General features: G+C 38.3%; 1 protein-coding gene and 1 long non-coding RNA gene across 4 annotated transcripts in view; both read right to left on the minus strand.

The window, feature by feature from the left end:
- dntt (deoxynucleotidyltransferase, terminal) overlaps positions 1-24989 on the minus strand; it is a 136954-nt gene that overhangs the window by 73589 nt on the left and 38376 nt on the right. For all 3 annotated transcript variants that reach the window (XM_028604290.1, XM_028604289.1, XM_028604288.1), the window contains exons 4-7: positions 21374-21544; positions 5213-5284; positions 4881-5004; positions 1432-1564 (exon numbers count right to left, since the gene is read on the minus strand). In XM_028604290.1, coding sequence (XP_028460091.1) covers positions 1432-1564; positions 4881-5004; positions 5213-5284; positions 21374-21544 — 500 coding nt within the window. The remainder of the gene's footprint in view (positions 1-1431; positions 1565-4880; positions 5005-5212; positions 5285-21373; positions 21545-24989) is intronic.
- Positions 9590-11648, minus strand: LOC114572600 (uncharacterized). The gene is made up of 3 exons (XR_003694781.1): positions 11565-11648; positions 10564-10623; positions 9590-10470 (listed from the first exon to the last, which is right to left on the minus strand). It is a non-coding gene; the product is annotated as an uncharacterized LOC114572600 (long non-coding RNA).

The raw sequence follows: 24989 nt of genomic DNA on the forward strand, positions 1-24989 counted from the left end.
CTCTCTATCCCCTTTCTCACCTAGCTGTCCTGTCAAATAAAGGCGGAAAAGCCCAAGTGAAAATATGTTAATTTTATCACCTTTTTCAGAATATAAAGGAATACGTCAGCGACATTGTAAAGTCGCAGTTTGACGTCTGGCGGCACAAAACGTATATCTGTATACAGACGTCGTTGGTCGTTTAGCAGAAGTTACTTTGTCTCACTTTAAAAGTCAGTTTATGGTAATTTTGTACGAAACTTTGACAAACTGGAATGTTAAACTGCAGCAAATAGAGAAAAGGGAAACTTTATAAGGTTTGTCGAGAGAGGAAAAACAAACTCTCTCGGGCAACATGTTTTGTTTGTAGCCCGGGCACTATTAAAGACCATCAGCTAAGCTGTGGCAGCTCTGTCACCCCTGTTGAGATGCAAGCGCCTGTCCTTATTGCCAGACTGCTTTTGAATTATTTACCGCACACGCCACTGGTTATGGCTGGATTTTTACAACACCACAGAGCAGAGTGCTGCACGCTTGCTCAGGCACAAAGCGCCGCGCATAAAAAAAGAGCTGCACAGAAAGGTGGGGACAGAGAGAGGCGCCGGCTGTGAGCAAATGGTTGCACTCAGTAGGTGACTGTACAAGAGCACTCACCATGCACTCTGAGATTGACAATGTAATGCATTTCAATATCTTAATGCAAATGCAATACTATGTTGGGTATGACCTGTGACACTGTGCAATGTCAGTTTTTTTATGACCAAGAATAAAGAGATGGTTGGGCCGCGTGCATCAACACATTTGATCTACTAATTCATATCAACTGTAGGATGCATTCAAGCACCAGCAGCACCGATGCTACGAACCACACACACTCTGCGACTGTGTGACAATCAAAACCCAAAGTTATTGAGATGATGGTCTCGCATTGCCAGACCTTCCTCCACAGCGCTGCGGAGGAGGGTCTGGCTAGTACACAAACCATTCTAGGGTAGGAGAAAAACGTGCTCTGTTTTTTGTTTTGGCACATTGGCAAACTAATCACAATCTAAGCCCCGAACACAATGACGGTGCCTCTGCAAAATACCCTCGGGAGGGAACTTGTTTCGGTGGAACATGCGTAGGCAAGGGCGTAACTTTGGGTTCAACCTTGGAGGGGTTGAGATCTCCGCTTTTGAGCTAAATAGAATTTTTGAATGTCAAACACATCATTTTCTGCATTCTGGTGAATTTTTCTGCAACAATTTGTGCCTTTTCTGCATCAAGAATTTCCGGCGGCACCTGAACAATCCCGGGAAGTGGAACGGCGTTGATATAGACTATAAAGATGAGGATTCAAGCAGACCTCTCGAGACGCTTCTAATATATTTGCATTCCCCCTTCGCATAAGCATAAGTGCTGTTCTATTTCAACTACCGTATCGACACTGAGAGGCAGGGACGTGACATGTACCTGCGGAAGCCACCTGTCAGTGCTAGTATGGCGGCCGGTGTGATCGCACGGACAGCTTCGTCAATAATGGTCCTCAGGGATCGGGCCTCTGCTTTACTGACAGCCCTGGTGATGTCTCCATAATGCAGAAAACCTGGAGGGAAAAAAAAGATCACGTGGTTATTAGTCTGGGAGCCAGCCATCAATCATAGCTATTTGCTTTGGAGAAGTGGAGTCGGGGAGAATTAAAAGTAAGGTTAAAATGTGATATGTGCTGCTCTCTGATAGAAGGTGACTAGCGGTGCACGCCTGGGGGAGGAGGCGGGGGGGGGGCGGGGGTGGGGGGGTTTTTTAAATTTTGAGCACCCCAAAAAAGGGTCTAAAATCGCCAATGGATCAAAAGTTCTGTTACTGGGGAAATATCGCCACTCATTCTGTGAACTGAAAGTAGCTTTCAGGATTAGTAATTCTGTATAAACCAAACCCCTAATCTATCTATGTTATGTGACTTAAAAAACGTAAAATCAGACAATTTGTGCCTGTTTTTAGGTGGCAGAAGGGAAAAGAGTCATCCTCAACATGTGTTGTGTTCTGGTTTCAGAACAATTAGTTTTAAAATAGGATTAAAGCTCTACAGTCTTTTCCTTGGCAACTATCATGTTTTTTCCCAAATAATGCTGATTTATGTCGGCTGAACTCTGAAGGTGTACATCTTCTGGCTCCATCCCTGACGCCAGCTGCAGACAAGGATTACAGTCAGTGTAGGTTCTGAGCTACATTACAGTATGATTGGTGGATTGATGGGTATCTTGTTGATTTCATGCATCTCACTTTGTATTTTCCCTTTCCTGTTGCGCTACATGAAAACCAATTTCCTTCCCTTAGAACAGATGGAGCTACACCGCCAATTCATTACCATATATTTAAGGACATTTCTGTCTGTAGTGCCATTAAATAAACGGAATAATTCATGTATCTGCTCTTTTAAGATTTGCAGAATACAGTGGAAAGATCAGGGTTCAAACACATTTTCCATGTCAAAAATTGCCATTATTTCTCTGCACGAAGCGGAGCCTGCAGTGTTCCGAATGATGGATTATGACAAGTTTGATGAAGATGCCTGTCAGCATAATACATCATCGGATGGAGTTTCAAACTGAATGGGAACCTGCAAGCGGTGTAATATAATGTTTTGAATTACCATCATGCAGTGCTACAGTATATGCATCCAGCACCATCCTGAGCAGAAGCAGAAGCAGACAAATGAAAAGCTGCACATCGCTACTTCCCTTTGAGACATTTAACCACAAACATTAAATGCTCTGTGGGATTTCTATCACTGGCAACAATCGAGGCAGATGTTATCTACATGTCTGGCTGCTCTTATATTGCTTGTATTCCTGTTCACTCAGCCATTTTATTTTATTTTTTTGTAGATTTGAGCACTGCATCACCTCAGAGAATAATGACAGCAGCGAAGCTTTAAACTGTATCTTCTTGTACTGCACTTCAATGCATTACCATTCTGTTTTTTTCAACCGATCAGTATTTGTTTGTTTTTAGTTGCATAGCTCAAAGGATGGCAATGTCAGATGGCCAATCCACCGCTTTGGTCCAGACTGAAATATCTGAAACAGCCATTTGATGGATTGCCATAAAAGTTTGTACAGACATTCATGGTTTCCAGAGAATTAAGCCTACTGACCCGTGACGTTGACATTTGGGGTTCAGAGTGAAATGTCTTTTGAATGGTTGCAGTTCGGTGCAGACAGTCTTTGTAAACGTGAACTGTGCATCATACAAGTATTACTATATATATATATATATATATATATATATATATATATATATACTTATACTAGTATTTATATATTGTATTGATAATATGGAAGTATTAATGTAACATTGATTGTTATGCTTTATCTTTTGTGTGGACCCCAGGAAGAATAGTTGTTACTACGGTAACAATGGGGATCCTGAATAAATAAATAAATAAATGACCAACTATCAACTGTGCGCTAATTAGCCAATGTTAGCATGCTAACCTGCTAAACTAAGATGGTAACAGTGATAAGCACTGATGAAAACACTGATGATGATGAGGATGAGGATGATGATGATAAACTGCTACACATTCTCACTCCCACCTCGTCAATTACTGTCGTCACTTTGTAATGCTCTGGGTCCATTGGCTTCATTTTTCCATGTGTAAAACCACTTAGTCTTGAGTCCTAGCAGTGAAATTTGGGATTTATGTTAAAATATATCATACATATATGAAACTTGATAAATATAAACAGTGTTATACACATGCTGACATAAAAAAAGAACTAAATAATGTGATTTAATAAAGTTCATGAAGCATTTAATGGGTCCAAACACCACTTTTGTTCATGTCCCACAACTGTGGTCTCAATGTTGAAATACGTAAATTATAAATTATATATCATAATCATATATATATATACATATATTATTAGGGGCTTGGAGTAGAGCTGCTGCTCCTTTGCGTTGAAATGAGCCAGCTGATGTGGTTCGGGCATCTGGTAAGGATGCCCCCTGGGCGCCTCCCTGGGGAGGTGTTCCAGGCACGTCCAGCTGGGAGGAGGCCTCGGGGAAGACCCAGGACTAGGTGGAGGGATTATATCTCCAACCTGGCCTGGGAACGCCTCGGGATCCCCCAGTCGGAGCTGGTTAATGTGGCTCGGGAAAGGGAAGTTGGGGGTTTTTCACATCTTTGCTCTTCCAACTCTAGAAATTATAACAATAAAGTGACTCTACATGATGACCTTTCTGCTTACCACCCACATCTCTTAACTCTTCATTTTGACACCACCCAATTATTTTACATGACCACAAACTGCAAAAGATTTTTAGCAAGTGTTGAAACTCAACTTTCCTCAACCACATTCATTTACTGCTGCTGTGGAAACCGTCCAAACACCTACATCCCAAATCACTGACTGTGAATAAACTGAAAAACAATATCACAAATGCAATATATGATGATTCCCCACAGAAACAGGAACCAACATATCCCTTTACAAATACCTCTAACGTTGGAAACGAATCCTAACTCTCCAACTGTAAGTCAGCGACCTCTCACGGTCTTTGCTGAGATGGCCCCCTCTGCCCAGCTGATTGATGAGAGCTCATGGGAATTCCACAGCAAGCGTTCCACTTCACAGTCACTGTTCATTGATTTTTATTAAAAACACCCCTGCTGCCTTTTCCATTGTGTTGTCACCGTAAACTCCCTGCTGGTCACATCTCATCTCACTTTAGAGAAAACACATTACAGCTAGCGGCTCACATCAGGAGCCTCCTATGGGACCTAAAAAAAGGACAAAGAAGTCCAAATGATATGCAGCGCAGGGTTCTTTGAGTCTTTCTTGGAACCAAACTCGAGTTGTAATTTTCTGTCTATAATTTGTGGAGTGGCATGCTGAGATGCTGAGATGTTGATGTACCATTTTGTTGCATCCGGTTTAGATGAATGCTGCGGTCTGCCAGAATCTCAGTGAAGGAGCGCAGCCCTCTGCGGTACCACTTCTCAGCCGTCTTAGGTCCAACCCCAAACACACTCGTGAACAGCTGGCAGGAAACGAGGTAAGGACGTAATCAAGAAGACATGCTCTGAAATGACAGGCCCCTCTCAGGGGAGGGTTAGCATTCAAAGTTTTCAAGAGCCCTACGTCCTCAAGAGATGCGAGCAAATGCAAATCATTTTCACGGCACTTTCAAAGCACCGAAAACGGGGAGAAATCAACCAAACGTTGGAGTTTTTTTTCTGTCTACTGACCTTAAGTGTTTGATATCTTTCATCAGAGAGTATTTTCTCGACTTCAAACGAGCGGCCACATTGAAGGACCTCCTGCAAAATATGAAAGTAGATGATATCATTAGGAAAAACTTGGGTGGCAGCATCGGCATGTTTTCTTTTACTGGTTTCTGTTCCATCAGCACTTAACAAATGGCCTCAAATTGCTGCTCATTTAAAAACAGCTTCCACTCAAATCAGGTGCTCCTCGTGTCCTCATATCCATTTCCTTTTCAAGAAATAACGACTTTGTTGTTGTGAAACCTGAGATTAATGCCGGTTTTATGGCTTTCATAAAAAAAGAAGAAAAAAAGGCCCAAGGTAATGTTTTCCCCAGCTTCTATTGTTTGCTCCGGAAAAACTTTGTTGCGCGTTTAATTGTCTGCCGCTTTCAGCAGAGCACGGCTAATTTGCTGGTCACATTTGAACTGTCTTCATTATGTGCAGGCATAAAATGAGGCAGCAGCAGCAGTTAACTTCCATTGGGGGTGTTGGTGTTGAAAGGGAGCCTGTATATTTGTGCTTTACAAGAATGAATATTTTATTTCAGTGCCATGTAAGAAAGCTTTTTTGCACACGTCTTTTGTCAGGCAGGTGCGTAGGATATGATCAAAAGTAGCAGATCAAAAGCTTAGAGAAAGTCCCGCACACTGACCATTACGCAAGTAATAATACAACGTTTTCAGTCTCAGAACTTCATCAGTGTCATGCAAATATGGAATTACATGACACCGATACAAAAAGTAGTTTCATCCACAGCTTGCCACACACATGTCCACACACTGTAAAAAAAAACATGTAAAAAAACGGTAAAGACTGGCAGCAAAGTTGCCAAACACTTACCGTCAAATTACAGTAAAAAACCTTACATTATTTTACAGTAAAATTCTTTTTTTAAATACAGAAATTTCCTGTAAATATTTTCTGTATTTTTACAGTCTAACTATTGTGGAATTAAAACAAATTCTTGTTATAAAACATTTCTAGAATGTTAAACAAATGTATAAATCTTTATCAAAACTAAAAAATATTGCAAAAATACCTTAAAATTACATAATTTAAATGAAAACTGCGGTTTTCATACGGTTTTCTTTGGTAAATTCACAAGCTTATCCAATCCATCCACAATAACTCCCTGTTAAAGTACAGATTTCTGGATATAAAACACACAAAAATGATGTAAAATGACTTTCAAATACCCTCCTTTAGGCATTTATTTTATGATTATCCAATCTATTTACGGTAAATTCCTGTTTAATACTGTTTTTTTTACTGTACAAAAAAAAAGATAATGGGATAATACCTTCCAGAAACATTGTAATAATAGTCAGTACTTTATATAAACAACATTTGAGAGTATTTACAAGCAACTTTCCAATATATCTTCATAATTTTACCATTGATTTATGTTGTTTACTTTAAATAAACATTCATTTATAGTTATTGAAGGCAACTCTCCAATATATTTACATACTTTTACCATTAATGTATGTTGTTTACGTTATATGAACATTCTTTTTTTAGTTATAAAAAGCAAATATCCAATATATACACATAGTTTTACCATTATTGTATGGGTGTTCACTTTATATAAACATTATTTGACAGTAATAACAAGCAACTATCCAATATATCTACAGACTGTACCTCATTATTGTATGGGGTTTTACTTTATATAAACTGTTCTTTATAGTAATTACAAGCAACTATCCAATATATATATATATATATATATGTATGTATATATATATATATATATATATATATATATATATATATATATACATACACATATATATATATATACACACATATATACACATATACATATATATATATACATATACATATATATATACATATATATATATATATATATATATATATATATATATATATATACATATATATATACATACTTTTACTATTAATATATAAGGTTACTTTATATTACATTGTTTTATAGTAATTTAAAAGCAAGTACCTGGTATAGCTACACTTATATCGACTTTTCCTCATTGAAGTAGGGGGTTTACTTTATATAGACATTTTTTGACAGTAATAACAAGCAACTCTCCATTATATGCACATACATGTTTTTTTAATATAAACTTTGACAGTAATAACAAGCAACACAAATATATCTACAGACTTTTCTTATAAGTGCATGGGATTTACTTCATAAACATTATTTGACAGTAATTACTATTACTATCCAATATATGTTCACAATTTCCTCATTAGAAAATGGGGTTTTGAATGTACAAAAACCAAAAGGTCTATGTAAAAGTGCATTTGCATCAACTACTTTTACACGCAATAAATATATACATTTTTCTGCTGACATTTTACAGCATTGTCCAATCCATTCACTACAGATCTCTATTTGAGATGTATGAGATTTTAAGATGTATCATAACCAGGAAGTATCCTAAAATGACCATTTACTGCTTGTTTTACAGATAAATGCACTATTTAAACAGTGCTATCCTTAAAGTTCACATATGAATAAACTTATGGGACCAAAAACTGTCTGGTACATTACATTATAGCAAAAGGGGAACTATGGGCAATTTGGGAATTCATACATGTGTGTTCAAAGTTTCAGTAAACATAAAAAACTCTCCAAAATCCCAAAACTCAAATTTGTGATGTCATCTGATATAATGTCAGGAGCTTTTTCAAAAACAATGAATTGAGAAAGATTTTAAAGATGACACTGAGAACATCCAGGGGGATGTTCGGAGGTAACGGGTAGATTTTCTGTTTCAGAAATGAAACGCTAACATAGAATAAACCTCAAAATTAGTTTCACATTCATTGTCTATGAAGCAGCTTAGTAACCTGATGACATCATAGTTTGAGTCTTACATTTCTGTTTTTTGGCTTTGCGGGAGAGTAGCTCTTAATCAAAAATATCAGAGGTGAGATTAAAGGCTGTTGCACACCAGGGACGTTTTTTCCATGCGATTATTTTGCATGTTAATATATTTTTTCAAACTGTTGTTTTTGTCACAAGTAGTGTTCACTTATGAGGATCACCAAACAACAACACAGAGGCTGCTGTCTGAACTACAGACTGTCAGCTAACTTTATTACTCCTTTCAACCTTTACAAAGGCAGCACATTCTTTCCATTTTTAACTTTCACAATAAGCCTGAGACATATACTACACTGTTTTGCAGAGGGAATTCAATTGAGTATTAACTGTATACTAAATTAGAGTTGGAGGAAACTCAATAAATAGCTTACAGTAGCTTAGTGTTACAGCTTTTCCTGGGATGTACCCAAAGCTAACCTCCGTCCCTCCACTCAGCAGTCTGGAAACCAGACAGGACACCTTTTGGTGATTGTGAGGAGCTGCTACATTTATTTGTTCTCAAACTGCAGAATCTAGCTGCTGTACAATCACTTCATATTTTCACCACTAATCGTTAAATCTCCTCTGCTCCGACTGTTCTCTCTTTCTCGTCTGCTCACATCACATCTTTAGTCACTTTCTTTCTCTCTTCAGCATCTGTCCGACTGATATGGTAGATAAGCTGGCGCAAATATCCAAAGATTTTATTGAAAACTGTGGCAAATTTGCACCGCGGTCTGTGTGAATAGTTTTGATGTGAAATATTCACAGCCGATTATTTTGCATATTGGCGTCGCTTATTCGTCACGCCCCCGGTGTGTAACTGTCTTAAGTCACATGTGTAAGTCACAAGTCTTAACCTTCACCGTCTTGAACAAGTCCCAAGTCACTGTGTTTAGACTCAAGTAAGGCTGTACCAACAAAAAAGGGGTGTAACCTCTTGGTTGTTTTTTTGTTTCTGTTTACAAGCACAGACCAGGTAAAGCAGCCGTTAACAATGCAGGGGCCCGTTTCAGGAAAGAGGTTTAACAAACTCTGAGTCTTACCCTGATATCTGAGTTGATTTACCCTGAGATGGGAAACTCTGAGTTTTTGGTTTCAGGCAGCATGAATGGAGCCATGATACTACGATTCACCATGGTAACAACCACAAACAAACTGGTGGGCGAAAATACTCATGCACACATACAACGAGTTTGAACATGTATTTAGTTAAAAAATCAACAGAGCGGCTGCTGTAAAAGAGAGAATTTGCATGGGAGAAAATTGCTGCTGGAGTCAATGCGTTAGTTCCAATATAGTGTATCATATTTAATCATAAGTATACTATTACTGGTGAAATGGTATTGAACCTATAATCTATAAAAATCCTAGGCCTACTAATCCCATTCTGAGGCTGCAGCACCATCATTAACAGAATTATAATTCATAATCTTTTATTTCAAAGGGTTTACATCATTCACCTGCAAAACTGTGGAACATCTTTTTAATGGCTCTTACTGGTTTGTGTCCAGGGAACACTACAAAAATATAAAAAAAATGTTTCAGAGTGAGTCACTCTCTTCTGACTAATATGCTGCGCATCACCAATGTTGTAAAGAAAACTGCCGTTTGCAAAAAAAATGTACTGTAATACAAAAAAATGTGTTGGGATGTAGGGCATGTCAACGATGGGAGACATTAGTGATACGAGGATGGCTAAGGTTAGGTAGGCTACATAACTGATAGACTGGGAAGAAAAATGATAGCGCTCAAATAGGAAGTTATCTAAAAATTAAAATGTCGGGGTTTCAATATCATCTCCAGACGTATGTTTAACTCCCTGCGAATTAGTATAGCTTCTTCATCAATGGGATTGTAGATAGAAGGAAATGCCATGTTCGTGAAAAAAACGTTTCATAGTCTGCCTAACATGGTTAATAAACCAACCCTGTTTTTTTATTCATGCAGGTAACAAACTGTGCTAAAATGCGCTTGATTAAGACTGATAAATGAATGACGAAATAAAAGAGCACTGTGTCAGAGGGAGGCGACTGAAAGGAGAAAACCTGCTCCCGACCAGGCTAGGTTCACAGAGTCCGAGGTTAAGTTACCTCTCTGAAACGGAAAACCCAGAATTACCTTCATCTCAGGGTTAGCAAACTCAAGAGTTTTCACTAAACCTGCTTTCTGAAATGGACCCCACATGTCATTCGGTACCTCCTTCAGCTGTATGTGGGTTTGTGAACTCCTTCTTAGCCTCTGCTGGGCTCCCTCTTGCTCTGGGCTATCCTTTTCTCAGCCATCTGATGCACGAGTCTTCACCCAGTCTATTCAGACCGTAAAGCAGGTTCTCAGGCTGGCTGTGGGAGAGCTGTCTGGTCTGTTGACCCTTGTCAAACTGAACACAGAATGAGAGCCATAACATGGGTGAGAAAGATGTGGTATGGTACAGATGATAACGTGTGATACTGTATGGTGAACATCTATTTACTTTAGCTTTCTGTATCTCCTTGATCTTCTTATCTTGGTATCCTCCTTTCTTCCATCTTGCCTAAACAGGGATTCAAGAATTAGGGTGAGATTTGAAAATGACTGTAACAGTACTATACATTTTTTCAGATTTATTTGTGGAGGATTCCCAGCATTGAACACCAGGTATTTATTTATTTAGATTTACAGCAAAAATGAAACTTAAAATACATATTTCATTACAGACTAAGTGCAAAGCGAGAATGGAAAGATGGAATTATAATGTTAATTTGGACACACTGAATCATGAGTGAAAATAACGATCACATTCAAATTAAGATGTTGTGGTCCACAAAGCAGACTCTCCGTTTAATGTCATGTTTGAACTTGTTAGGCTACACTTGTAAATCTTAAATGAAGCAGGGGTAAATTGTTAATTACAACGTGTGGTTCACTGTTCATAAAGTAGAACCAACGTAAAGTTAGTCAGCTAAGATAGCTTATTGAAAATTGAGGCATAACCTGGTAACGTTAAACGGCGGTTTTCCGGTTATAAACAGTGATGTTAACTAGTGTTAGGAGCAACGGAGCGTTATAACGTTTCCTCAATTACTAGTATTAGTACCCAGCTAAGCAAGCTGACCTGCTAAACTGTCTACTATTAACCTTACATTACTTAGCAAGTTAACGCTACTAAGTTAACTGCCACCTGTCTTTGTAAGGTCCGTGTTTGCACGAGGAAATAGGAACTTAAGTTAAACATGGAAAGTTGACGTTACTAAATTAACGTTAGCGTTAGTCAACTGACAAATATAATGTAGCTAGTTAACTGTTATATATTTAGCTAGCTAGCTAACATTATGATTGATGCATGGTTCACATTCAAGGCTAAAGTTACATAAGGACAGTCTTATGTAGGCACATAAACGGCAAATGCTAACGTTATCCCTGCTGATATTTTAAAATTGTGAAACATATGTAAGAGTTATCTTAATGTAAATAAAAATAAAAGTATTACTTTACCTTAAGTGAAAGCTGAATGTGAATCACCGTGGGAAAGTCCTAACTCCTGCAATACGTTATTATTATCCACACTGTCTCTGCGTCGAGACAAGTTTGACGTTAGCACAGCCCCCCCATGAAGTCAAACAATATCATTGGTCAAGATCGTCTCTGCCCGGTATGATTCATCCAATGATTGTGCAACATTCAATTATTTGAATCTGCGCGCACTTTCTTGATATCTGAAGCACATATAGACTAAAGAGACAATTTCTGTTTACATTTCTGTTTAATCAAACATTTTAAGGTCCATTTTAAGGATACCAGTGGTATATATATACATATTTTTACATTGGTGTGGTATAATACCACACCAATGTAATGCTTTATTCATACTGTGTCCTCCCTGTCTTTATTCACCGTATATTACCTCAGCCCACGAAAAACTCTTTGTTCCCTTTGATCTGTAGAAAGTGGGGAGAGGCTAAATGATTTGAGGGAGCAGTAGATTGCACAATGACCTTGCATTTTGTTAAACACTGTGACTCACTTTGGGTCTTAATATTAAGAAAAATAGTTTTTACAACAATTTTAACTTCATTAGGAAAAGAACATGTATGCTACATATTCTATTTGAAGTACACCAAATACATAAAAAGAGGTCTGCATATTAGTTTCTGACTGTGGGGAATTGGGAAAAACAGTAAAAACTTCCCAAAATTTCTGAATTGCTTATTTTCATGACATTCATAACAGCCTTTTATGAAAAGCCTACTCCTTCATTTTTGAAATGAAATCACAGATAATTTCTCAAATAAGCATAATGTTGCAGATGTCCATATGGTTTGTCGGTATGCATTACTTTCATAAGAGGGCACACACTTTAAATGGGCAGCAGCAAACAATTCAAGATTCCTTTATTGTTAAATTAAATTACAGGTATAGAACCATATCAAGCAACATCTGACATTACACGTATGGCTCTGTTGCGTCTGTTGGGGCGTATCAACGCAGGGATGAATTAAATTGTATGAGGGTTGGAACTAGCGGAACAAGTTAGGTTAGGTGGTGTGCAAGTTAGGCAAGCAGGTACATATTTGAGGTATTGGTGTGCATTAATATTGATTTCTCACCCCTTATAAAAGTGTAGCATAGCTGTGGCACAGGCAATCCATTTGTTACAAATGAAACACACATTGAATTGGAACAATTCAATGGAAATTGTAGTGTAATTTCAGAGGCAGGGGTGGTCAGATCACCAAGGTCTTGGTGAGGCATTTAAGGTACCGGACATGAATGAATATTCATTCTACCTGACATAAGAGGGAAGCTCATGCTCTGAGCTGTTTGCATGACATAGACAGGAACAAACATCAAAAGCCAGAGTGGACACATTATAAGACATCCCCACAGACATCAGTAAGCAATCAATGGAAAAAGATGTTGGACCATGAATCTGAAATAGGCCCATGGCCTCCACGGAAGTGAAATGAGGAAAGAACATCAGATGCCCCCTAAAATATTAGGATGGTGAAGATGTAGGCTTACCCAGGCTGAAGGCTGCCTGGCTATCTGTGTACTGTATCTTCATCCTGTAGGCCTATAGGGTTGTGGGCCTATGTGATGTGAACTGTGGCTGCACGATTCTTTTGTCAACTAATTCGCCAGACCAAAACATGATTATATAGTGATGAGCATATCACCGACTTGGACTAAAATAGACATCATGTACATCCAAGGCTTGTAGTTTAGGTTGACTCTTGTCTCTTATGCATTCCCATAACTGAAGCTATGGCTTTGTTTCCACAAATATTTAGGTGAAAGAATGTTTATTTTTACAAAGACAGATCTAAATACAGCATCTTTGTCCGCATTAGCCCCAGTGGTGATTTGGTACAGTACAGCTTATTAAGCTTGTGTGCTGCCAAGTTGTTTTAGTGTTTGTATTACCATACATATGCTTTCAAAATATTACAGTAGTGTAGTTTCTAATATAATTACATTGATCCAACTATAATTGAGAACAATTGCTTGTAGGTTTTTGCTGTGGAGTTGTTGAGGCCATGCAGTGAGGGTTCATGTCAGTCTCATTCAATGCATTAAACGGTTATGGCTGGTCCTACCTGCCTCAGTACCTCTGTTAACCCCTCTTCAAATAACTGCAAAGCTAAATACAATACAATCCTACTTTATGGCTAGAATTTATTAGACTTGCATTAAGAGATACTGGACATGATGATGTTTGACAGCGATTAAAACACTAACACACAGTAGTATGATACCACATTGAATAAGCTAAAATGGACCCTAAATTATACCAATATTTACCCTCTGAAGAGACTTTGATGCATATATTGGATAGTTAATTGTAAATATATATATATATATATATATATATATATACATATACACACACACACAGTAAATTAATGGGATGAGTCTGTAGATATATTCAATAGTTGCTTTTAATCACTATAAAGTATTGTTTGTATAAAGTAAACCTAATATATTAATGATTAAAGTACAGTCTATTAGATAGTTTCTTTTTAACACTATTCAATATTGTTTATAAAGTAAACCCTTATACATTTACGGGGAAAAGCCTGTAGACATATTGAAGAGTTGATTGTAATTGCTGATAAATAATTTATATAAAGTAATGACTATAAAATAATGGTTCTGCAAGTTATTATCACATATTGTTTTTTGTACAGTAGAAAACCAGTATTAAACAGGAATTTACTGTAAATTGATTGGATAATCATGTAAAATAAATGCCTAAAGCTTTTAGATACTATTAATGGGCTGTCAAATAGAGTAATTTTACATTAATTTGACATGATTTTTGTGTGTTTTACATCCAGAAATCTGTACTTAACTAACAGGGTGTTCTTGTGGATGGATTGGATAATCTTGTGAATTTACCAAAGAAAACCGTATGAAAACAGCAGTTTTAATTTAAATTATGTAATTTTAAGGTATTTTGCAATATTTTTCAGTGTTTGTACAGATTTATACATTTGTTTGACATTCTAAATATGTTTTTTGATTAAAATTCTTTTTAATTCTACAGTAGTTGGACGTTGAAAATACAGAAAATGTATACAGTAAATATCTGTATTTTAAAAAGAAATTCTTTGTATAATAACATAAGATTTTTTACTGTCATTTCACGGTAAGTGATTGGCAACTTTTGCTGCCAGACTTTTTACCATTTTTTAACGATTGTTTTTTTTACGTTTTTCTACATTAAATTTAAGGTTTAACTGTAAAAAAAAAAGAAAGATGCCTCAATTTTACACACCGTAAAATTATGTATGTATGTAATTTAACTTTTAAGACCATAAAGCAATGGAATTATCCTGTTAAACAACTATATTATCTCATTATATCAATTTACAGACTAAAACCGTAATTTAATGGTTTTTTTTTAAATAAAAGTATTTTTCTGTATTTTTATGGCATTAACACTTAATGTGGAAAAAACGGAAAAAAATCCGTAAAATTATACAGTGAATTCCAGTGAAATAACTTTTTTTTTTTACAGTGCACACAACATACTCTACTTTGCACAATACAAAGAATAAAGAAAACATATTACAGCAGACACAACACATTAGTGTAACCCATAAATTGTCCAAGAATTAAACATTTCACCCATAAAACAAAACTACAGCCCACAGAAACTTTTTTATTAATAAACAGGGAATGTCACTTCCAGACAGAATCATCAATACAAAGCCGTCTTTCTGTTAGCCCGTGCTTGTTCTAAAAAGTCTACAAAGAAAAATGTTTTATGTTCAAACAACCAAACTAGCAGATCTATATCCTGTATCAGCTCTTTTACTTCAACTTTGTTAAATAATTGCGATCTAAAACCAAGAAGTATCTGTGTGCAATTTAAGTTGGGTTGCACAATTAATTGCAATTGTATCAAAATCGCAATACGGACTAGTGCAATATCCAAATCGCAGGGTGGGTGGGGGGGGTGTTAAAGGCAAAATATGTGTCAAATCATTCTGAATTACAGTAAGTATTGTGGTGCTGCAGAGACGTCCCAGACTAGAAATCCTATATCCTACAGAATAAAGAAAAAAAATCTTTGTTTTGGTACGGATCCTCCAGAGGTGGAAGAAGTATTCAGATCCTTTACATTAGTAAAAGTACTAATACCACACTGTAAAAATCCTATATTGAAAATGTTACCTAAGTGAAAGTATGTAAGTATCATCAGGAAAATGAAGTAAACGTACTCAATGCAGATAAATCCTCACATTTTAGAAACTGGAAATAATCCAAACTGTTCTGTCAACTTTAATGGTCCAATAATTTCAGCTGGACTTGTAGGCCTGTATATTGTTGGGTAGTTCAATTTATAATAAAACATCATATTTTATAAGCTACATGTGTTTTGTGTGGAAAAATCTTAATTTGTAAAGTAACTAGTAACTAAAGCTGTCAGATGAATGCAGCGGAGTCAAAAGAACAATATTTATCTCTGAAATGTAGCCGAGTAGAAGTAGAAAGTGGCATACAAAGAAAAGACTCAGGGCCAGATTTATCAAGCCGTTTGCGCCTGTTTCCAGGCGCTAATTGGTCGCAAAGACGGACGTAACCGATGCGAGCTATTTACAAACAGGGCGCACTTGGGTAAAATCGCAGATTGTCTGCCACATGAGCGAGAAGAGACAAGTTGTGCTTTCAATATGCGTTTGTGGGAGGGTCGTGGGGAAAGTGGGAGTTCCACCCAAAAAGGTGGGAGGATAAGCGCAAAGTGCACCTAATTATATATTCCGTGGTATTTACAAAGACTGCACAAGTACCGCTTCGCTACAGCGCAATTTACGGTATAGTGGGCGGAGAAAGACGCTGATTGCCTGATGGGTGTCAGGGTTGCTAAATACTACTCAAAATGTGGAAGCATAGCGTGCGCTATTACCGAACTCGCATAAACAGATGCAGCGCAAACTGCGCCAGTGTTAGTAAATCAGGCCCTCAGTACAGTACTTGAGTTAATGTAATTCGTTACATTCCACTGAATCACACTATAATAATTTTACTTTGAATATTTTTCAATTCAAATGAGAATAATGGTACCAAAGTGATCATTCCCTCCAATATATAACAATATAAGTGCAGTTTAAAGCAGCCCTCACTGCTCAATGATGCATCCACCCGTCCACCTCTGCTTTTCAACCCTGGAGCTAGGGCCAACCTCAAACGCAAGGATAATGCTTTAACACACTCGCTGCTCCGGGGAGGACACACTTCTTTGCATGCACACTGAAAAACACATACTGACTATTCATCCCTGACTGTGCCTCAGTGCTCCCAGACTTTCATGTCAGTAGGTTTTTATATCTTTTCCCCCCACTGTGGATGTTCAGTCAGCAGCGAGCGGTTCAGTCGCTGCTGACAGAGTGTCACTCCGATGTTCACAGGCACATCAAGCGTTTTGTTTTTACTCTGTTTGGTTTCACTTTGTTTTTCGTGTCATGTCATTTTTTATTTTTTTTTTCCTTCAGTTTTGAGCCACGATCTGTTCAAAGAGACAACCTAGCGGGGAGAAAATAAAACTAAAAACCTCTCACCGCTGGGTGTGCGTCTGAATCATAAGAACAACAACAGGGAGAGGTCATTCACAGCCAGTCTAATTCAGTCTCTTGGGACGTTTCTGTTACTTTGTTTAATGAATCTGCCTCGGCGCTGACAGATTTGACATATTTTGAAACTTGCTCTGAGACCCGCCGTGTGTCTGTTAGGTTTAATGTGTCAGAAAGTTGGACTGCAGCGCTCACCTTGTTCTCCGACAGCGACTCTGCGTTCTCTCCGAGCAAACATTTCTCGGCACTTCCCCTGACAACTTGCTATGATTTCTGCCCCGAGCACGACTCTAGGTGAGGGGATGATTGCCAAGTGACCCAATAAGACTTCTCCCCCCCCCCAAAGTCAAGATAAACCGGTGTGATGGCTGTCAGTGTGTTTGCTCATGTGTGTGGCAAGTTGTGTTAGCTGTCTAGGACTTCAAATTTCAGAAACAATTTTTGATATCTTTTTGAATGATTGGATTTTTTTTTTTAGCCTTCAACAACTCACAGCAAAATGTGTTCTGCAAGATGAAACACCATTTTGGTTTCCGCTGAAAGCATATTTGTGCAGATTGGTATTTATTTTAGAAGAAGAAAGATTCAGCTACATTCTTCTTGACGGAGCACTAAAACGGCACAAAGTTTGAAGGAATATTACAAAAAAGTATGAAATACTTTATATCTCTCATGACACAACTTGTGAAATGCACACGATAGTCAGCTGATGGTTGAATGATAATGGCTGTATGATTTTATGCTATGTCACTGATGTACATTGTTCTATGTGAGCCTGCATGGTGGATTTCAGCATTTCTTTTACATATTTATATTATGTCTGTTTTATGCATTTTGTGTCTGGTATAAACTTTATAGTTCACCCAGCTCTAAATCTTCTCCTGGGGACAAGAACGTTAAAGTTTAAAGTTGTAGTCAGCTTGGATTCACAACAGTTAAGATTGTATTCTAACGCCAGGGCCGTTTCTATGCAAGATGCTGTTTGGGGGCCCCTATTTTGTCAAACTACGATGGGGGGGGGGGGTTTCAAACCTTTAATATGATCCGTGGAGATGCATCAATCTGTAAAAACCTCTCTCGAAAAACCTACCGAAAATGATAGTAAAAAAGTTAACAATGAGGCTCCTCTATGTTAATAAATGCAACAGATGCAGGATTTTCCTCAAACATGTTTTTATTTTGTATTTTTTTGTAGAACAAAGAAGGCTACTTGCTAGTGGCTACAAATAAAGTCATTTTATTTCTCCCTAAATATATTGAGGCTGAACGGGCTGAACTTGCAGCTTGGGGGCCCGCTAGTGGCTGTGGGGGTCCTATGCATAGGAAGAAACGGCTCTGTCGAACGGCTACCTAACCTGACTCCGCCAGATGGATCGCTTCGCATTTGCTCGGCATATCCATCTGGGAACTTACCGTTGGAGAACTTTTGGGAAGGGGCAAAAATTAGCTGATTGGATAAACCATCTGTCTATCACCACCTATGTTGGTGATAGACGAGCCAAATCAACCAATCAGATCAACGAAGCGTATGAAAATACAACCACAAGCCCGCCCCTGCTGCTGCAGGCAAAGCATAGCTTGTTAGCTCAGCAAGCAACATGTCGGTAAAGGAGATTTGCCGTTTGTGTAACGAGAATTTACGAATAAAAGGCACCATTTCAGGTTCCTGGTCCATATTCCAAAAGAAGGATCCAAAAGAAAAAAGCATTACCGAGCAGAATTAGGGCTACTGCTGTCTGAAAATACTGGTTAGCTGATTGGATAAACCTTCTGTCTATCAATACTTATGATGGTGATAGACGCTTGTTGCGTCACACCTAAACCCGCCTCAAAATCAACGCTGATTGGTCGGTCGTTTGGCGAACGGCTCCAAATTTTCTCTATCTCAATATGCTAGACTGATCTGCGAGTGGAAAACTGGAGCTTGTGAGATCAGGATGGTCTCACGAGGCTAACGGCTACCTGGAGTCACAACATAAAAACGTCAAAATAAATAAATAAATCAAACTTAAAGGAATACGCCACCGTTTGTTGAAATAGTGCTTATCACCCTATACCCTGGCTGTAGATAGGTGGGCCAACGCATTTTTTGTCTCAGTGCAAGTAATTAGGTTGTTTTTTTTGTCTTTTGTTGGCTCACTTTTACTCACAACATGCTAACCGGCAACATAGGATTCCATTCACTACGCTAAGCTAACTAGCGGCGGCGCTGCCGGTGTTGCACCGGACTAAAACAATGCATGCACAAAAAATGCGTTGGCCCACCTATCTACAGCTAGGGGAGACCGTGATAAGCCCTATTTCAACAAACAGTGGCGTATCCCTTTAAGCATATTGTCAGTTTGTTCCAAAGACATGTTTTATCCCCAATATAAATGCTACTTTTCCCCTTTATAGCTCTGACGTTACACCGGCGGTAACTTATTTAGAGATAAAACTGGTGTTCTCAGTCTGTATATTTGTCTTAGGGTTTTTGCTTTCACACCTGAGCCATTTGTTCCATGCTATCCGAACCAGGGAGCGTTTGGTCAGGTTGTCCGGTTCGTTGGGAGTGGTGCAAAAGCTCATTCCAACCCTGGTGCAGACCAAACAAACAAACTCTAGTCTGCTTGAAAACTGCAGTGGTGGAAGAAGTATTCAGATCCTTTACATCAGTAAAAGTACTAATACCACACTGTAAAAATACTCTCTTACAAGTAAAAGTCCTGCATTGAAAATGTTACTTAAGTAAATGTATGTATCATCAGGAAAATCTACCTAAAGTATTAGAAGTAAAAGTACTCAATGCAGAAAACTCCTCACATTTTAGAAACTGGAAATGATCCAAACATTTCTGTCAATCAACTGGTGTTTAGTCAAACAAAGTGTTTAATAAATCGGCTAATCATTCCATCTGGATTTGTAGGCCGATATATTGTTGGGTGGTTTAATTTATAATAATACATGGTATTGTGTGCAAAAATATAAACTAAAGCTGTCAGATTAATGTAATGTAAAAAGTTCAATATTTCTCTCTGAAATGTAGCCGAGTGGAAGTAGAAAGTGACATGAAAAGAAAGGACTCAAGTTAAGTACAAGTACCTGAAATTTGTACTTAAGTAAGTAAAGTACTTGAGTAAATGTACTTAGTTACATTCCACCACTGGAAAACAGGGGACTCTGTTTACTTCCAAGTGCACTATAGTTCAGTTCACTGAGAACACTAGCCAACCCAAATATAGGAAATGAAAGAAAAAACACTGCTTTACTAGCCTGCAATTTAAATTTATTCAACCTTGTACGGAATATATGGACTATATGGATATATGATTTAAAGGCTGCTAACTTTCAAATCCATAAAGGTGTCATCCCCCCCTCTCTCTCTCTCTCTCTCTCTCTCTCTCTCTCTCTCTCTCTCTCTCTCTTATCAAGGCCTCGCTGTCTGTCAGCTGCTCATGTTGTTTGCCTTCTCTTAAAATATGACAAACCCAGAAAACCCACAAATGTGGTGTTGCTCCATTATTTCTGAGACCCGGAAGTGTCGGTGAGATTCACTCCACTCGTTTCCACTGCGTGATATTTATTAATTTGTGAATCCAAGCCGACTATTGCTCTCATCCTTTGGGAAGGAGCAAAAAGTTGAAAACACCCAAGCGCATAATATCTTTATCTGAGGGAACATAAACCAATTTGAGACACCCACCAACAGCTAAATTTGCTACGAATATGCATTGCTTTCATTATCAAAGTGGACTGTGTTACCATCATAGTCACTTCTCTCTGTTACACTCAGTAATAACGGTTATAATAGTTCACTGCTACATTAAACAACCATCCTGTTTTGGGTTTTGGGTGTTGTAGCTCATTAATCACATCACATATACTTAGCGTTACTGCTACCATTTTCCAATGCGTTTGCCAAAGCGTCTAGATTGACTTTCCCCCTTCAAGGCAGCCACAGATCATTTCACAACGGTACAAAAAAACTTCAAGAGACCTGAAAGTTGTGAGGTGAGAGAGGTAATCCATCACAGCAAGCGTCGCATTATTTATTGTGTGCACACGAAGACGGATTTGAAAACTCTCCTTGTTTGGAAATTTGAGAGTTGGCTTCCGAAAACTTTGCATTCACAGGGTATGGTTTCAGAAAATCTAACTAGTATGGCCCAAATTAAACACTGCTGTTTCATTCCAAACATTATACAGATGGATTAGCTGTCAGCATTCAGGCTCTGGGCTTTACTTTACCTCCATGACTGCCTTGGTGTGTTCCCCCAGGCAGGGCAGGTCCTGAGTTGCCCCCAGGCAACGCACCGCCCAGGGCAGACTCTTCAGCACAGATGCCGCTCTCCTGAACGCGAGGCATGGACCCTCCATCTCGCTGAATTCATAGCTCTCCGCCAGCACTTCAAAAGCATCCTCCAGGGAGAGGAAGGCAAGGACAGGTGAAGGGAGAAAAAGGAATAATATAGAAGATTCAGTTCACTTCAAACTACTTTATTTATCCCAAAGGGCCATTCGGTTTTAACAGTCTACAGACCAAAAACGTTTGCACATAAACAGCAGACAGAATGTCAGAGATAACACACGAGGGCCGGACAATGAGTATACACAGTTCAATTTCAAGTTAAGAACAATGATAGATGTCAGAAATAAATAAATAAGTAAATGAAAAGGTTCCCAGACAATCCATCCATCTTCGTCCACTTATCTGGTATCGGGTCGCGGGGGGAGCAGCTCCAGCAGGGTTCCCAGAAAAATGGAACACAAATAGTACATACAACAAGAGAATAAAATAAGATAATAATAATAATAATAATAATAATAATAATAATAATAATAATATTATTAATATTGTCAAGAGATGTTAAGATTAGAAAAAAATACAAATGTCCTGGGGTCTCATTTATAAACGTGGCGTACGCAAAAAACGGGGCTGAAAATGTGCGTACGCCATTGCCCACACAAAGGTTGTAATTTATAAAAAACAAACTTGATGGGAGAATGTGCTGTGCTCCACGCAAACTCTGACCAATGCGTATGCACATTTTGGAGAGAATGTGAATTGGAGACTCAGATGGTGAGGGGTTGAACTGATGTCAGGCTGCAGAAAGTGCATGTGGGAATAACGATTACTCGTAATATTTTCAAGTATTGATGCCTCACGCACATTTTTTCACTCCATATCATCCACATTATCATGAAGATGAAATCCAGCAGTGTTATTTGCGCTTGTACTGAGTGATAGTTGTTCCATAAACACCTTGTAACATCCAACTCAAATCTTAAATAAAAATGTGTTCTTAATATTTAATCGGCGCTGTCTCACCACCACAGAGTCCGCAGGAGGAGATGGCCCGACTGCACGGAATACAGGCTAGCATCAAATACCCTACCATTAGATAACGGCAGAACACAGTGTAAATAATTTAATATCTGTCTTTAATATGGTGCATATACAGTATCATCAAATGTCAAAGTCTGTAAATACAGCCGTTAAGCTCTCGCACAATCGTTTTTGGTCCAAACTTTAATACTGTTCATGAAAAAACCTACATGAAGAAAAGTGTGTTTTCCTATTATGCTTTCGTCTTCACATTGTATCTCGGGGTGGGGGATACCACTAGTTGATGCCAATGACACCAATGGAAGAGTCAGGAGAGAAAGAGACTTCAGGGACCATGACGATGACTGGCTAATACGCCGATTTAGATTCCCTAAAGCTGAGCTCTTGGATCTATGAACTGAATTGGGTCCAGTAGAGAGGGTAACGTTCTGGAACAGTGCCATCCCGGTCCAAATACAAGTCCCACCACTCTGGGGGCAACCGGCTGTTTCCAGAGAGAAATGACAGACAGCTAAGTTTTTTATAGAAATATTATATATAATCTACAACTTTATCACTAAGGCTTGTTTGAATATAATATATAGTTCTGTTAAATCTTATCATGTAGGTCTGGTATATCGAAGTTGTCCCCGAGAGCTGTAATGCCTGCCGTTTTGGACGGTATTAATAACATAGGTAGTCTATACATCAGGTTTCCCTAAACTGCGTGAACAGGCCGAATTTATAATTCAATTTGCAGCATTTCCCGAGCGTCTGAGAGTTTTTTTGCTTTTTCCCCGTCATGATTCAGCGTAACAAAAGAACAACTGCCAGGGTCACTGACATACTGATCAGCTTTCACGAGGTGCTTTGCATTGACTATTTATGATTACAAATGGGCGTGTATAGGGCGGGATAAGAGGCTGATTCACGTACGCAAACTTGTGGGTAATCTGTGATTTCTAAAGGGAACAGGTGTGCATACGCACGGTTTTATAAATCTGATTTATTTTTGGCGTACGTAACTTTTAGTAAGGATCCTATGCACAGTTTTATAAATGAGACCCCTAGAGATTTTATAAATGTCTGCATGAATGACCAATTCTTCAAAGTATTTAAACAAAGGTAAGACAAGACCAACCCACAAAAGAAAGCAAGACCAAGCTAAAATTTTGTCAGGTGTGCAATCACATGTGGATAAACTGACCCGTACAGGAAACCAGGCAGGGAACGGAACTCCCTCCAGTCCTTCCTCGCCTCCCACCTCCCTCCTTTATCACTCCTTTCTCTGTCCCTGTCCCTGTCACCGTCACCTCAAAGTGGGACGTGCTGCATGTTGGTTTTTCTTCTGGATGACCGGACAGAGACGTTAGAGGCTGGCAAACACCAGACAGGAACCTGTCATTTTCTACTTGTTCACAACACGCTCCCCCAGGGGAGCAGCCACGAGCTGCCCCTTTTACAAAGGACATGCAGTCAGGACCAAGGAACGAATGGATGAATCTACAAGAGAGCACACAAATCTGTCGACAATCCTATTTTTTTTCATTAATTTTAAAGTTGTTTGTTTGAAGCTGCTACAATGAATATTTTCATGAATACTGGATCAAATCGCTGATCGATTGTATCACATACCAACAGAGGACCCTACAGTCCCACGTATTAAGGTTCGCAGTCAGCACCAAACGACACACGGACGGACAAAGTCAGCAACTAGCTAGCGAACCAACCAACGCACTATTTATGAACACACACGCTTTAAAATTCAGTGATCCAGTTGATCTTAAAACTGCACAAATAATGTACAAAGCACACAATTTTTTACAATTTTTAGTTGTCCAGCCAAATTAATTCTAGGATTATAGGTAGGAGAATGGAAGTCTGGCAATTAGTTTTTTAGTCATGCAATTTATCTACATAAAAAATCTTGAGCTCAAACTTGACTTTTTGACTGTTGACCTCTATTTTGAAGTTACTGTACTCTGCCTTTGTGTTGTCTGCAAAAAGTGAGAAGTCACGCCAAGGCAAAAGGCAGTAACTTCCACATTATCAATATTTGGTTGCTGATCACCATTTACAAAATCATTACACAATCAACACCTGTATAAAATCTAGTGTCCATTTATTCTGTTTAATTTATTTGATTAGGACAATGCACATTAATGAACATTTCTGTAAATGCGCCAGTGTTAGGCAGTCGGCTAATTTTCAACTGTAGTCCTAGTTACCTAACATCCATGTCCATGGCATATATTTTTGATGATTTATAATTACTTATAGCTACTGTTACATATACTGTTAAGACAACCCATTATTTTGTCGAAAAAACAACATTGACTCAAGATACCTTTCCAGATGATAACGGATGTCTTGAATGTCCCAAAAATATCATTAACTCATTTTTGACCAAAAACGAAGTTACTGCCTTTTGTCTGTACAGAGTAGTCTGAGGTTATTTGAAACTAGAGAGAGAGTAGGTATTAACTAAGGGGAATAGGCATGTATAAAAAAAAAACAAGGGTAAGGACAAATGGCCAC

The sequence above is a fragment of the Perca flavescens genome, chromosome 17 (genome assembly GCF_004354835.1).
Source record: "Perca flavescens isolate YP-PL-M2 chromosome 17, PFLA_1.0, whole genome shotgun sequence".
Lineage (NCBI taxonomy): Eukaryota > Metazoa > Chordata > Actinopteri > Perciformes > Percidae > Perca > Perca flavescens.